We start from the raw sequence: 17,008 nt of genomic DNA, 5'->3' as shown, positions 1-17,008 counted from the left end.
GCAAACTCAGGGACCTCCCCGGGCGGCAAAAGCTCTGCTACACCACTGTCTCTTCTAACAGAAAGTTCTGCATGTCTGGCAATCTCCTGAGTCAAGATTACACAATCACTTTTCCCAAATGGAGGCTACATAGCTAGACTGGTTACTGTTAAGTTCTCTGATGCTATGACCAGATCCAGCACTCTTGACCTAATTTCCCCTTCATCACATACTACCTCAGGTAATTATCTATAATTAAATAAATTCAATTTCCTTCCCTCACTGTGACCATTCTTCCTCCCAATCTATGTCACCATAGTTGAAATCTTCCATAATAATTACTTGACCCACACTCATTGTGCTAATTTGCCAATGCATGGCATCTGCATTCTCCTGTATACTCTAGATCAGCGCTTCCCAAACTGTGGGCCGCGGTCCCCTTGGGGGGGCCGTAGGTTTTGTTGAGGGGCGCCGTGAAATGATGAAAACAAATTTAAAATGTTTTAAGACTAAGTAATTTTTTTTATTTTAAAAGAAACGTATTTAACTTTTATTATTTATTATTTCTTTTTTGTTATTTTTTTATTTTAATATCAAGAACTGTTGATATTGACTTTATATACATATCAAACTCGTTTTATATTATCAATGTCATCCGAGCTAGTTTTCTGTTACCAATAAAAGTTTCCTGGGTGGGGGGGGGGGGGGGTGGGGGGGGGGGGGGGTGGGGGGGGGGGGGGGTGGGGGGGGGGGGGGGTGGGGGGGGGGGGGGGTGGGGGGGGGGGGGGGTGGGGGGGGGGGGGGGTGGGGGGGGGGGGGGGTGGGGGGGGGGGGGGGTGGGGGGGGGGGGGGGTGGGGGGGGGGGGGGGTGGGGGGGGGGGGGGGTGGGGGGGGGGGGGGGTGGGGGGGGGGGGGGGTGGGGGGGGGGGGGGGTGGGGGGGGGGGGGGGTGGGGGGGGGGGGGGGTGGGGGGGGGGGGGGGTGGGGGGGGGGGGGGGTGGGGGGGGGGGGGGGTGGGGGGGGGGGGGGGTGGGGGGGGGGGGGGGTGGGGGGGGGGGGGGGTGGGGGGGGGGGGGGGTGGGGGGGGGGGGGGGTGGGGGGGGGGGGGGGTGGGGGGGGGGGGGGGTGGGGGGGGGGGGGGGTGGGGGGGGGGGGGGGTGGGGGGGGGGGGGGGTGGGGGGGGGGGGGGGATTAGTATACATAAACTGCAATACCCCCCCCCTTCATCCCACAACCTTCCTTACACATTGTATTGCTTATCCCACTAAAATTAAGAACCCGAGATGCTACATTCAGCATGATGTGATCACTCGCTCACTTATTAACCTCTAGGTTGCCTGGAGTCATGCTCACCTGCATCTCCCCCCCCCCAAACATTCTAGTTTCCCTGACTCTGTACTTCTGAACTCTCACTGAACAACTCTTTCTCAAGACTCTTTCTGAACAACTCTTTCTCAAGACTCCTAATCCCAAATCCATTCAAATGCAAGCTGTCCACCTTATATAAATCCTTCCCTCCTTCCATCAAATTCACTCCACACATCTACACCCTCATGCACAATCTGGGCACTGACTCATTCATGATTGTTGCTCTTTCTCTAAGCTCTCCTAATCCCAAATCCATTCAAATGCAAGCTGTCCACCTTATATAAATCCTTCCCTCTTTCCATCAAATTCACTCCACACATCCACAAACTCCATTCCTCATGCACAATCTGGGCACTGACTCATTCATGATTGTTGCTCTTCCTCTAAGCTCTCTTCTATCATACTTGCAAAAGACTCAACTTTTAATTTTTCACTCTTCTTTTTTGCAGGTAGCAATGTTTTCACTTCTTGCATACCACACTTAACACCTACTAAATCATTTGCAGTCTACTAAATTATTTGTCTACAACTACTAAATTATTTATACCAGCCAAATAAACATCTCTTTTGCCTTCACTCTCTCTCTCTGCATCCTTCAGCATCATTAACATCTTAATCTTCGTACCAGGAAAACACAATTTGATCACACTCTTCTCAAGCACTCTTATCAATGAATCACCATACAAAATTCGATCCTTATTCTCACACTTTTGCTTGTTCATACTGTGCTATCTCTCTCCTTGCATCTCTCCCTTCTTTTGCTTCTGTGTGTCATACCATCTGCCGGGCATTTCTCCAACCACTCAATCTCACATTTTGTTCTGTGGAGAACTCCACGTAAATAATACAATAAAACAAATAATACAAATAATAATGCAGAAAGAATGAGTTAACTATTACTAAATACTTTCAAAAAGAACTCCAAAATCACCATGTGTAGCACCTTATAAATGATCTTGATATAATACTATTACATTTAAATCATGTAAATGATATTTGGAAATAAATGTGGTTATACAAAATTATCTGTGGAAGTGTAATCAAAGATCATCAGAAATAATTTACTAATTATTAGAATAACTCATACCTAAAGAACAGGCAAGCGATGAGAGTCCATTCTTGACTGCACAAGCTAATACATAATGTGAACACTTTAAATGCCACTCTTCATACTCATCAAACAATTCCAATGAAGAAATTCGATGATATTCTTCTGCAGGAAGTGATTTAAGAAAATCATTCATTCCTATACCAATGCATGATGGCCAGCCCTTTAAGATTATAATAATAATAATAATTAAAAAAAGCAAAGAAAGACCTGAATGTCTTAAAAATTGTACCACTGAACAGGAATATTGTGTGTGTGTCTGTGTGTAAGAGAGAGAGAGAGAGAGAGACTAGCTATATTCAGATAATTAAGACTATATTTGACAGTAAGATACATAGGCAAACTTGTTTGAAGCAGCATTTCTACACAAGCAATATGACATAATTTGTTCAAGAGCCTAATTCTTGAAATTTATCATCAAATTATGATATGTACCCTCAAGAGGTGTATAGGATACGCTGATGAAAAGTTACTATACTAACTTCCTACTGACAATTTTCCTCCAAATTAGTCTGTTATCTGCCAGGACGACAATACTGTCAGCTCTTATATTTCTATCTTCTAAGGTGATCCTAACTACTTCAATCCATCTACATCTTAGTCTTCCTCTAGGTCAGGGGTGGGGGAACCTTTAGTTACTGGAAATGCTACACACTTCATATATAATAAATTTTGCTAAAATTATCAAGAGGTCATATGCATAAGGTATGAATACACAATATTAAAAATCTAGTAGAACTCTCAAAAGTGTTTTATTTATTTACAAAAAAATTATTAATTCAAGAATGGAGTTCTATAATCTAAACATCTCAACAGATAATAAAACACTTTATTTTATTATATTCTAGGAATACAAGCTTTACATTAATTTATTTAAGTGGGCCATTACTTAATGACTTATTTGAGATTGCTTATTGCTGGATAAGAAGAGGATATTTGGTTACAGCATTCTGTTGTTAGCTTCAATTGATCTTCCAGGTGAGTGTTGGTTATTTGTGATTTCAAGCACATCTGAATGTGAACCAATAAAAATATTGATTCACAACAGTAGGTTATGCTGAAATAAGACAGCATACATCAAGCATGTTGATGCATATTTGGATAGTCGACAGCATTCTTCCATATTTCAATGAGATCTTTCTTACTGTCAAACAGAATTTCAGAATAATGTCATCTGAGAGCTCAATCAGTTCTATTATTTGTAAAATTTGAAAATTTGTAAATTTTCAGGTGCACTATGGACATCAACCAGATGTTTCTAGAAAGCCAGTTTTTGTGTGATAGCATGCTTTTCAAAATCTTTAAGCCCGTCATATTATTTGATCAATGAGTTTATGACACTACTATATTCATTAAAATCACAGTTTCTTAAGGTTTTATTAGTGCACTGTTCTTCAACTACCTTTGCCGGTTCAGGAAAATGTTCAGCTGAAATTAATGTTTGGAAAGAAGAGTTTTGAAAAAAATCAACTGCTTCCTAAATGCCTGAATATTCTGCCATATTTCACATGCCAGTTTAGTTTTGCCTTGTAGACAAACATTTAGCTGGTTTTGTTTTACTATTAAGTCACATAAAAATGCAGCATTTCTGCACAAATCCTCTTTAGAAAATTGACAAGGTTTATTTTGTTCCATGTAAAAATTTGTAACTTGTTTTTTGTAGTGCTAAAACTTTTTCTAGAACTTTTCCCTGTGACAAACAACAAATACTTGATAAAGATGATTCACACTTAATGTTTCCTCATCAATTTGAAAACACATTGCGAAACTGGAAATGCCTTGAAGAATTTGTTCGATTATAGTTAACAATATCAATAACTTTCCTTAATGTGTCTTTTAAAAGAGTAGATTTCACACAAAGATTCTGTTGATATAATATACAATGAAATTAAATTAAGTTATCGGAATTTTGTATTTCATTTTGTAGCAATACAACAAATCCTTCATGTTTCCCTCTCACAGGAGCACCATATGTGTATACATTTACTAAATTCACAAATTAAGTTTTGCTTCCCAATTTTTATCTTTAAAAATATTAAGAACATCAATTCTACATGTTCTCCCCATGAGAGTAGCCCAAGTTAGTAGTAACTCTTTATAACATTGAAAATCTGCAGTTATAATGCGAAAATAAAATAAAACTTGTGCCGAGTCAGTAATATCAGTAGACTTGTCTATGGTAATAAAAAAATAAGTATCTTCATTTTGGCAAATTTTTTAAAGTTGTCATAACACTGACAACTAATTCATGTTGTTGTTTGGTTATAGTTCTTTGTGAAAGAGGAAGCTATTTGCATTTATTAACTTTATCTGAATCCAGACATGCCACAACTTTGACAATGCAATGTTTTATTATTTCCACATCACCATGTGGCTTACCTTCTGTTCCAAGTCTATATGCTACTTTATGAGTTGCTTCAGTAATTTCATTACTTCAAATGATGACAGGATGAAGTAATCAAGTAATTTCATTACTTCATCCTGCCATCACTTGCAATTATTGTTGTTGTTGATTTTTTTTGAAGCTGCATATTTATAAGTATGAATTTTCTTGGTTCTTCCAATTTCACATAGCATATTTACTCGAATATAACTCGCACTTTTTTCCCCAAAATTAAAGTTAAAAAAATTGTGGTGCAAGATATATGCAGGGATTTTCAGAAACTAGACTAACATTTATGATTAAATCCTCAGTATTCATTATAATTTATAACTGCCCACATTATTTATAAAATGAATGCATTTAAATTTTAATTATCAACGTTATTTATGTAATCAGCCGCTCATCTTCATCACACGTATATCTGAATCTTTAACAATTTTTCTGTAATTAAATTAAAACAAACAGTTTCATTATTGCTTGTCCTTTTATCATTTGAGAATCATAAGATCATCATGATTTTAAAAACTGAAAATGGGTATGACTTACCAAGAATCTTCTATTTGCTATCACTATTTCTGGTCTCAAGCGTGGTTTCAAACTGTTCTAATCCAATCTCGAACCATTGTAGTGTCGATCCACCCTTTTTCTTGCACTTTTACATGAATTCCAGGGGAAAATTTCCCCTTCAGCATTATTTTCCTTTCAAATATTACATAAGGAAGCAACTTTCTTCTGCCTGCAGTAATTGTGAGCATGACTGTGCATTGCTGTTTTTCACTTCCAGTTGCGCATCATCACACTTTTTTTTCCTCGTTTTCTGTTATTGTTGTATGTGGTATTTCTTCTACTGGTTGCTTCCTCTATGCATATGATTGGTGAGGTATTAACAAATGATTGCTCAACTGAGTGACAAAGGCAAGCCAACAATTGTTGAGTTGAAATGCTGATTCTCTTCAACTGAATTCCAAAATATCTGAAACTGCCATAACAACATTCACTATCAATTTCTTAAAGTTTTAACCTTTTTTTGTGTATGAGGTATATGAAAATTTTTTAATTTCCTTTTTCGTAAAGTAAAATAAAGGGTGAAAGATATGAGAGTGAGTTATATTCTAATAAATAAAGTATTTATGGTCCTTGTATGTACCATAATGCTGATGTGCATTGCATTTTTTCACTATTGAAATCACAGTATCACAAAGTAAACACACCATTTTATCTTTGATTAATTCTATTAATTTATTGTCTACATCCATATTTAATTTGCTGTTTTCACTAAAAACTGTGCATAAATAGCTGAAATGTTCTACTTGTTCTATTGTTTCTCCAATATTCCTGCCTATTTTTATAGTTTGAGCCTTTTTATTGTTGATTTCACCATATTTGTTAATTAAATAACTGTTATTCCATTTAGTTAAGGAATCCTGCAAACTTGTATTGTATTTATTTAAGAGTATAACATCATCTGTATCAAGTAAAGAGCTCAATTGAATATCTCCAATTTTGATGCAAGGCCTAATGTCACTTTCCTTCATAATGTGATCTATATAGATCAATAACTAGAGATTGTGTGTGTGTGTGTGTGTGTGTGTGTGTGTGTGTGTGTGTGTGTGTGTGTGTGTGTGTGTGTGTGTGCGCGCGCACACGCCCTTGTCTTACACCTGATTTTACATCAAACTAATTTTCTGCATCTCCTTCAATTCGAATTGCTGATTTATAACTTAACATGTTCACGCTGAATGTATTTTGTACATGTTTCACCATCCACAGAAACTACATTTACCATATGTAGAAAAACCTGATACAAACAATAAGTTATTTTTAAGAACATATGAAAATCATTGAATAAAACTCTATTTAATTTTTAATGGAATATTTTTTATTTTAAATATTTAAAGTATATGCATATGTATCTTTCTTAAAGAAAATAGTGTGTCACTAATAAAACCGAAATTCGAAAAAGCCCAAACACACCCGAGCATATGGTTATTAGTTAAATTTTATTCGCTGTCACTTTCTGACAGAAGCTGCATTCTTTTGTGTGAGACTGGAATTAAATCACTTCCATCACTTGAAACATTTTGGCTGTCCTGTTCATACTGCAATGGTGAAACGCTTTCTTCAGTAAAAGGAATTAAATTAGCACTAATCTCCAATAATTCTGAAGGTTGATTTTTATTTTTTTACCACGAACTCTGTAATTAATCTTTGAGATCCTGTTTTGACTAGATCTTTGTATAATTCTTCATATCGCACCATACATGACTTCAGTTCATGTTTAAACTGTTCAGCTCGCTCAGTATTTGGATCATGTGTAAGAAATGACTTTGCAATTTACTAGCCATTCGAAGCCCTTCTTTAATTAATCCTGCAGTGAGTGAAATCTCATCACCATCACTTTTTTCTTTTTTGTCAAGATTCTCAAGGACAGCTTCTATTATTTCATCATCACTAACAGCCTTGTAAACCATTAATTCTTCAATATCTGCAGACGAAAAATCATAAAATCCTTCTCCGCCAACTGCATGTGCTAATCTAATGATACTGGGATGTTCAGTTGTATGCAAAGGTAGTACAGGGTTTTTCTTTTTACACATTCTGGCCAAGTAGCTTTCCAGCATGCATTTAAAGTTGATGGTTTCAATTCTGATTATGCCAACTTAGCAAGTTTGATGCAATCCAAAATAGAAAATTTCTTTCACACATAAATAATTGTGTGAAAGAAATTATCCTTATCTAGTTTATCCAAAATGTATTGGAATGTTCTTCTTATGTAGTAAGTTTTGAAGATAGTGATCATACCCTGGTCTAGTGGTTGTATTAAGGATGTTGTGTTAGGTGGCAGAAAACAAAATTCCACATTCAGGTGGCCATCAAATAGGATGGCCAGGTGCATTGTCAATAATCAATAAAACTTTAAAGTCCAAATTTTTTTCCACCAAATAGCATTTAACTTCTGGAACAAAACATAAATTTTTAATTAATGGTTCCATCAATGGATGGAACCATTAATTAAAAATTTCTTTTATGAGCCAACCTTTTTTGTTTGCCTTCCAGTGCACTGTAATGTGGTACAATCCACATCTTTTCTTTGCCTGCGGTCTTAGGGATCGATTAAAATAATATTTATTTATATTTAAAATATCGAGGGGATTCCCCAAAATTCAAGTTCAAGTACATATGTACCATTCTAGGAAATGATAATTATAATGGAAATACCCTTTTTAACTGAACTGAATTCAAACAGAAATTTTAAAAATAAGTGCCGTTTGAGCCATTTTAAATCAAAACATACTACCATGTAAAAATAGAATTGCTTTTGTTTTCTAAGCAGTATTATTTTGAAATCGTGTAAAAAGAGAATTGGCTGTATTTTTAAAGTTCTTGCTATTTTTTCTGAGGTGCTCCAAATATAGCGAAAGGCAATAGCATTACTGCAAATTGTATTTTGAGAGAGTGGTTGAGGAAGGGATGAAGAAAAAACAAGTATTTTGTTAATTATGTAAGAACTATAAACCATTACATATGAAGGTGTCACAAATACAGTCAAGTTCAGCTATGAGGAAAACTTGATTAGAACAGAGGTTGGAGGCTCTGTTAACGAGTTTTTATAATATCATAGACTAACAAATATGATCATTTCACCATTATCAAAAGAGACATTATTAAATTTGACTTGTATCATGTGTGTGTGCAGCTACAACATGTTGTGTAAGGTAGTTATTATTAAGCAACTCAAGGAATTCTTTCTCCTTATTTACATAGTTCTCCATATTCACACATGTTATTTTCTCGTTCCAATCAATGCTTTTATAGTTAGAGTCACCCTTATGCAGTTAATTATCTAGTTATCTCTTACTATTATCATCTGCCTCTCTCTTTCTCTCTACATTTCCTGGCATATATAACATCTCACTAAATATCTAAAATTCCTGCCCACCTTAACCTCATACCAAATGGCCTTGAAGCCCTTATTTCTACTGCTTCCTCAACGATATGGAAAAGACACAACTCTCCTGAGCTTCTTGAAAAATGGTATACTATCCTGTCAACTGTTTTACTCACATCAATTATTTGTAATCCAACTAAATTCAGGAAAATCATAAAATCAATCCCATCATCATCATTAAATTCCTGACATGTACCCTCAAGGAGTGTACAGGATATGATAGTACTACATGAAAAATTTACATAATTACTAACGTCCTATCTACAATTTTCCTCCAAATCAGTCTATTACTTGTCAAGACTCCAATATCATCATTATCAGATCTTATATTTCTATCATTTAAGGCACATTGTACTGTATCAATCCACCTATATCTTGGTCTTCCTCGGGGTCATTTTCCTGCCAACCTGGCAGAGAACACTTGTTTTGCTAATCTTTCCTTGCCCATTCTGTTTAAGTGACCATACCACCCGAGATTAGCTCTGCTAATGCATTCCTGGATGCTGACAATGTCAAGTTCTTTAATAATATCCTCGTTTTTAATATGATATTGCCATTGATGCCATCTGTTCATGCCTCTCATCTTTCTCAGGACTCTCATATTTCTGGTCTCTAGTCTTTGGTCAAGTGTTTTACTTCTGACCCAGCTCTCAGATCCATAAGTTAAAACTAGTTTGAACACTGTCTTGTATACAGCTAATTTAGTGTTTTGACTAATTTCTCTCTTATTCCACATAAATTTATTCATTTGACTTCCTACCATACCAGCTTTATTGATTCTGTTGTCTCTTTCCATATTTAATTTACCATCTTCACTAAAAATCGTGCCTAAGTAGCTGAAATGTTTTACTTGTTCCACAAGTTCCCCGTTCACAACACAGTTAACATTTTCAACAATTCTACCTATTTTCATTGTCTTTGTCTTTTTAATGCTGACCTTCATACCATATCTATTACAACAGTTATTCAATTTAGTCAGGGAATCTTGCAAACTTGTAGCGGATTTATTCAGAAGGATAATCATCCACATAAAGCAAAGAGCTGACATTAACAGCTCCAGTTCTGATATCATGTTTAATACCACTTTCCTTCATAATGTGATCCATATAGATAATGAATAACAGAGGGGATAATGTACATCCTTGTCTCACACCAGATTTAACATTAAACCATCTTCCTGTACATCCTTCAATTCTAACTGCCGACTTACAACTCAAATACAGACTAAGTATTGCTTGATATAATGCCCCATTGACACCATATAACTGTAGCGTATTGAATAGATTCTCTCTCTCTTGGCACCTTGTCATATGCCTTTTCCAAATCGACAAAACTTAAATACAGATCTTTGTTATATTCCCATGATTTCTCAACTATTTGTCGTAAAGTGAAGATCTGATCCTGACAGCCTCTATTTGGACTGAATCCAGCTGGTTCTTCGCCAAGCTTTTCTTCTACAATTCTTCTCAACCGTTTCTCAAGTATACTTGCAGAGATCTTGCCAGGAACACTCAGTAGGGAAATACCTCTGTAATTCTCACATTCAGTTTTATTTCCCTTTTTATATATAGGCACTATTAGAGCTCTACTCCAATCATCGGGAATTCGTCCCTCTGTCCAGGATTTCTGAACCATGCAGTGCAGCCACTGTAAGACTTTTATACCACCATACTTCAGCCATTTCTAGTCGAATATCATCTACTCCTGCTGCCTTTCCACATTTCAAGCCTTTGATGGCTTTTTCTACTTCAAGTATGGATATGTTTTCCTGACTGTATGTCTGTTGAGTGTTTTTTACCACTGCACTATCACTGTTTCATTTAGCAATTTTCAAAGTAATTAGTCCATACTTCAAGGATATCCTTTTCTCCCATTTTCATGTCTTCTTGTCTCTTACTCCATTTACAGCACTCTTTCCTCCATTTCTCAGCTTTTTCAACAACCTCCAGAATATCTTGCCACCTTCCTGATATTTATTTTCTATGTGCTTGCCAAAGTCCTACCATGACTTTTGTTTCGCTAGTTTTACACAGTGTTTCGCTTTCTTACATTTGTTTCTGTATTCTCTAAGAGCCAAAGCTGACTTATTTGCCAGGAACTTTTGATATGATTTCTTCTTTTCCCTTCACTGCCTCTTTAACTTCCTGTGTCCACTATGGAGTTCTGATTTTTCTCTCCTTGCAGACAACCTCACCACATGCCTCTCTGGCTGAATCAATTAGGGTTTTCTTCAAAGCTTGCCACTGAATCTCCAAGGTTCCTGTTCTCAAACTCTTTTATTTTTTCTTCAATAATCTTTGTGTATTTTAGTCTACAGTTCACATCTGAGAGCTACTCAAATTTTATTTGCTTTAAAACATGTCAATCTTTTCAATATGAAATTCAATTTTATCCTGCTCAAGACTAAATAGTGATCACTTCCAATTTCAAATCCTCTGTACGCTCTGGTGTCCTGCACCAGGGAGAAAACATCACTATCAATAATAATATAGTCAATGAGACTTTTCTTATTCCTTGCCTCTTCTCTCCATGTGATTTTGTGCACATTTTTATGTTGGAACATGGTGTTAGTAATAACCAGTCCATGTCCTGAGCAGAAATCCAACAGGTATTTGCCATTATTATTAGCTTTGCTCTTTTCTCCAAATTTTCCCAAAATATTTTTGTATGTCTCACAATCATTTCCTACTCTACTATTTAGATCCCCAACAAGGACCAACTTTTCCTTTTTCATTGTGTCAGTTGCTTTTTCTAAATTCTTCCACTTCTACCTTAGTGGAATCTTCTGTGTGACCATAGACACAAATATGTCTCATTGTCTGGTTCACCATTCTCATATTTGTCCACATCACTCTACTTGAGACTGCCTGCCATTCAAGAAGATTAGCCTCATATTTTGTGTTGAATACTATGGCTACTCCTTCTTTTCCTTGATTATCATTGCCTGAATATAACATTTTGTATTTATTGCTCAGAAAGATCTCACCAGTTAACATTTGTTTCAGTTTCAGTCACCCCTATTATGTCGATCTGGCACTTATCTAATTCCTCAGCTAGCTCCATTTCTTTGCCATTCAGGCTTCTTATGTTGATAGTACCAATCTTTAACTTTGGTGATGTTGAGTTGGGGGGTGTTTTCAGATTTGTTCCAGTAGCTGACTTTTCGCTGTTCACCCTGGTTCCCTGGCGAAAACAACGGGGGTCTTATTTAACAAGGCGACGCCCCAGCCGGCATGAAATTTTGTCATGTTGTACCATCATTTTTTATTTTGATTTAACCAATAAGAATACAATTTGGTCGGCTAAATCCCAAATTGCCAGCCCATCCTCATTCTTTCAGTATCCAGGTAGATACCCAACAGGGTGCACCATGAGAAGGTGAGGATTGGACATTAGGTCAGAAGCCCTGGTTGGTTCTCCGCATTCCTTTAAAGACTATGTGGAGGTCTCCTCTCAGTTATACAGCTTTGACCCTTAAGCACCCCTTAAAAATCAATCCCTCCATTCTTAATACTATGCATTAGTGTATAAACACAATAACTTGCGCCTGGCTTCCCCCTTTCCTTCCATAGTTACATTATCACAAGAAAACTGATCACTATTCTCATTAAGGCTGTTCCTGAGGCTGTTTCAGCTTCAGGAACAGCCTTAATACAGCCTGGAGATGATCTGCATCTCCAACAAGCCATACGTTCCTGCCTCCAAATTTATTCCACACATCCCCATATCCAAGGCCTCTCTTCCTACACACCCTATCATATTTTTCATAATTCTCCTTTTTCTCAGCTCCCTACTCTCATACTTGGTAACATATTCACAAATCTCCCTCTCACACCCCCTATAATTTCTCTAATAACAATCTCAAATTCAACGAAACTTTATCATCTCCCTTCTCAAACATGTTGTCAATGCCTGCCCTTTTTGAACATCCTTCACCACAAAGTCCTGATAATACTATACTACTTTCTAATTTTCTGCTGCAATAATTCAGGTTCAACTCCTCTTTCACTTGTGTCTTCATTTTTCCACATTCAACAATCAATCACTTCTCTAAATGTTCAATATCACTTCTTTGTAACCACCTTAATTCATTATTTACTTAATTTTATAAAATGTCTCATTTGTCTCTCTCTCTCTCTCTACCACTCCACTTTTTTCACTTCTCTCTCTCTCACTTACATCATTCATGCTAATTCTGATGACTTCTTTTACAACAAGATCACTCTTACCTTTTTTTTCCCCGCAACTTATTTTAATGCTCATATTCTGTTGTTTCACACTTCCTTATCTATGAGACAAGTATTCCCTCTCTTTATTACTGTTTGATTCACTGAAGTTAGATTACTTTCGCCATCAGTCAGAGATTCATCACCGTCGAACATTTCTGCACTCAGATTGCATTTTGCACATACTGTCATATGATCTGATTTAAAGAACTACAACTTATCTACTGAATCTAATGAATACATATAATAAACTGCAAAACAACTAAGGTTGAAGTGCACATAATATAATAATATCTGTGCTTTGATAATTTTTAAGTTAAGGGATATTACATCCCATATCATTTCTTAGCCGAATAAGAAACTCAAAGAGTTTCATGCCGAATATAGTAGAAACTATATAAAGTTCGGCGATTCCAAGCGTAAGCAAATACCTGGATACTGCAGCAACTGACCCTTAAGGTAGTGCAAGCTGAGGCAACTCATGTCAAAGGTGAAGCAAGCTCCGATCGCTATTCTTGATATTTACCCATAATGTGAACTTAGCTCCTAGGAGCTGTATTACTGTTCTACATTATGAGAGAAGGTCACCACCCAGACCGGTTTCAACCTGTATTGAGGTCTCATCAGTGAGTAGGTAGACCTAGTTAATATCAAGTTTGTAGCAAACAGAACTTACAACCCTTCTATGAGTATTGCTGAGAGGTGTCCTAATAATTGAAGCCTTTGGCTCTTCATATATCTAATAGTGTTTTGATAATTTAATGAAATATGAAAAAAAAGTACCTGTCTAATATTTTCATAATGTAACACCTACATGTTAATACTACTGAAAAGTAAGTAATCACAGCTTACCAGTTTTATATACCTCTGCTTTTGAGAAATAAGATCAGGATATCTTTCTATTGATTTCAAACAAGAGCCAACTGTCTTAAAATGATGCTTCCTATAGAGGAAATAAAGAAATATGTCTCATTTCATTAGAAATGTATAACATTTCTAATGAAATGAAAGGCAAGATTTCAACTGAGTGGTATTCCATAAACTGACAATTACATGAAAGACTGAAAACATATCTCCTGGATAAGGAGACATTAAGGAGGGAGGAAAGAAGAGATAGAGAGAATTAGAAACTATGACAGAAAATTACTTCATTTAATTTAATGGAGGTGTCATGTAATAATAATAATAATAATAATTCAAGGAAAAAAAAATAAATTAAAAAAAAAAAAAGAAATCCATTTACAAAATTTCTTTTTTTTTTACAAACAATTTTTAAAAAAGCTACTTGGGAACAGTAGATTTTACAAGTATAGTGGTGCCTCATAGTTCGTATTTAATTCATTCCAGAAACCTGTTCGAACTATGAATCATTCAAAGCCCAAATCAAGATTTTACATAAGAAATAATGAAAAGCAAAATAATCCGTTCCCATATCCAAAAAATTTTAATAGTTTTTTTATTTTATCTATTTTAGGTTTTTTAATGTTAATAACTTGAAAAAATTAAACAAAATAATCTTATATTTATTTTATTAATTTTAATTATTACAAAAAATAACAGTGAAGAATATTTTTTTAATATAAACACCACAAAGACGAAAATAATGCTCCCATTGTTAAGCGTCTTCTTTCTGCTTCTTAGCTGAAATTGAGAATGCTGATTCACATTCTCTTTTTTCTGCAGAGAAGAATCTATCTAATGTTGTTTGGCGCTGACGATTTTCTTTGATATTTTTAAAATAACCCATCATGTTGTCATCGAATAAGTTGATATTCCTGGTCACTAATGTCTTATTAGGGTGCCATTTTTCCACAATAGATTGTGTTCTAACCCAAACAGAGAACAATTCTTGAAGGTCGGCATTGGAAATGCATCCTTTTCTCTTCCATAAAAATTTCTTTTTCCACTTCTTTTTGTTGTTGATCACGAAGATGTTGAAGTTCTATGCTGAGTTCGGTTTTATGATCATCTATTAACTCCTCTATATACTCATCACTCACCTCTAATCCCATAGCTTTACCCAAAGACACAATTTCATTTACAACACTCTTCTTCACAGCTTACTAGTACACTGACTGAAATACAATAAGGAGAGGGTTTTTTCCAAGCAGAAATCACTGTTTTTATAGAAACTTCTTTCTATGCCTTATCGACGATCTTTAAGCAATGAAGAATGTTGTAATGCTCTTTCCAAAATTCTTTAAGAGTTAGTTCTGTGGCATTGATTCTTTCAAAGCCCTTTTGAAACATAACCTTAATATACAGTTTTTTGAAGTTTGAAATCATTTGCTGGTCCATGGGTTGTATGACAGAAGTGGTATTGGGCAGCAAAAACTTTATCTTGATGAAACTGAATTCACCAACTAAATCCTCCTTTAAATTTGGGGGATGATCAGGAGCATTGTCCATCACTAGAAGAGCTTTTAATGATAAATTCTTGATAAATCCACTCAGTGAAAAAACTCTCTGGTAACCCACGCTTTCGTGCTGGTCCTCCACATAACACCGAATTTGCTCTTTATGACATTGTTCTTTTTAAAAATGCGTGGATTTTCAGATAAATGAGCAAAGGCATTATCTTACAGTCTCCACTAGCATTATTACCACAAAGCAGCAAAGTAATTCTATCTTTCATAATTTTATATCTCAGTGCCGTCTTTTCTTCTTTTGTGATATAAGTCCTTTTGGGCATTTTTTTCCAAAAAGACCTGTTTCATCACAATTAAAAACCTATTGAGATACAAATCCCTCACTATCCACATACTCCTTAAAGGTTTTTACAAATTTGTCCGCTTCTACATTGACACTCGCAGCTTCTCCCTGCATGACAACACTATGGATCCCAGTTCTTGAATTTCTCGAACCAGCCTCTACTTCCTTTAAATTCCCCATTTTCAGTAGTACTGGTCTCAGGTGTGCATTTCTTAAGTTCACTGTGCAGATGTATGGCTTTCTTACAAATAATTCTCTCAGTAATAACGTCACCATGTAATCACTTCTCATTTATCCACACTAAAAGGAGTTTTTCCCATCTCTTCAATAACATGTTTGATCTCCTGGAGGATCAATGTTGTCACACCTTTAGCCACATTTGCTGCATTTATTGCTTCCTTATTCTTAAGAATAAGTAAGTCCTTGTACATTCATTGGGACGTGGAATGTGAGAACCCTCTTACAAATTGGAAAATTTGAAGAGAGAAATGGATAGATTAAAAATAGCCATATTGAAAATTAGTGAAATGAGATGGAATGGAAGTGGAGACTTTTGGAGTGGTGATTACAGAATCATTTATTCAGGTGATGAGACAACAAAAAATGGAGTCGCGGTGGTTCTCAATAAGGAATGGAAAAGTAGAGTAATCAACTCAGTAAAATGTAGTAGCAGATTGATAATGGTAAAACTAGAAGCAAAACCAACAAATATTATAATAATACAAGCTTACATGCCTACTAGTGACCATAGTGATGATGAAGTTGAGAGAGTATATGTAGATATTGAGAATCTAATCAAACTGACCAAGAAGGAAGATAATCTTATTGTCATGGGAGATTGGAATGCAGTCACTGGTGAAGGCAAAGATGGTAGAGAAGTGGGAAAGTATGGACGTGGATGCCAAAATGAAAGAGAAGATAGACTTTTGGAGTTCTGCCACCAATTCAATCTGATCATTACTAATACCTGGTATGAGGTACCAAAAAGAAGAAGGTATACTTGGAAAATGCCAGGGGATATAGGAAGATACCAAATAGATTATATTATGACAAGAAATGGATTTAAAAATTAGGTAAAATCATGCAAAAGTTACCCAGGAGCTGATGTTGACAGTGACCACAATTTGGTTTTATTGAAATGCAATCTGAAATTTAAAAAGCTGTCACAACCAAGGAAAAGGCCCAAATGGAACATAAGTAACCTGAAAACAGAGGAAAACCATAGAAACTATAAACAGCAAACTGATGAAAGCATTAAAACCGGAGAGAGGGAAAAGAAAAACA

The 17,008-nt window shown here is 35.9% G+C and overlaps 1 protein-coding gene across 1 annotated transcript in view; it reads right to left on the bottom strand.

Annotated features, from left to right (window-relative positions):
- Nucleotides 1-17,008, bottom strand: part of LOC150102350 (tRNA wybutosine-synthesizing protein 4-like) — a 182,441-nt gene that overhangs the window by 63,910 nt on the left and 101,523 nt on the right. Inside the window, exons 11-12 of the mRNA XM_090399562.1 lie at nt 13,865-13,955; nt 2,434-2,617 (exon numbers count right to left, since the gene is read on the bottom strand). Coding sequence (XP_090255688.1) covers nt 2,434-2,617; nt 13,865-13,955 — 275 coding nt within the window. The remainder of the gene's footprint in view (nt 1-2,433; nt 2,618-13,864; nt 13,956-17,008) is intronic.

The sequence above is a fragment of the Typopeltis vanoorti genome, chromosome 10, assembly GCF_054136105.1.
Source record: "Typopeltis vanoorti isolate ZY-2024b chromosome 10, IOZ_Tvanoo_1.0, whole genome shotgun sequence".
NCBI classification, from domain to species: Eukaryota; Metazoa; Arthropoda; class Arachnida; order Uropygi; family Thelyphonidae; genus Typopeltis; species Typopeltis vanoorti.
Note: the sequence above shows the minus strand (reverse complement) of the source record. Positions and strands in the feature narration are given on the sequence as shown.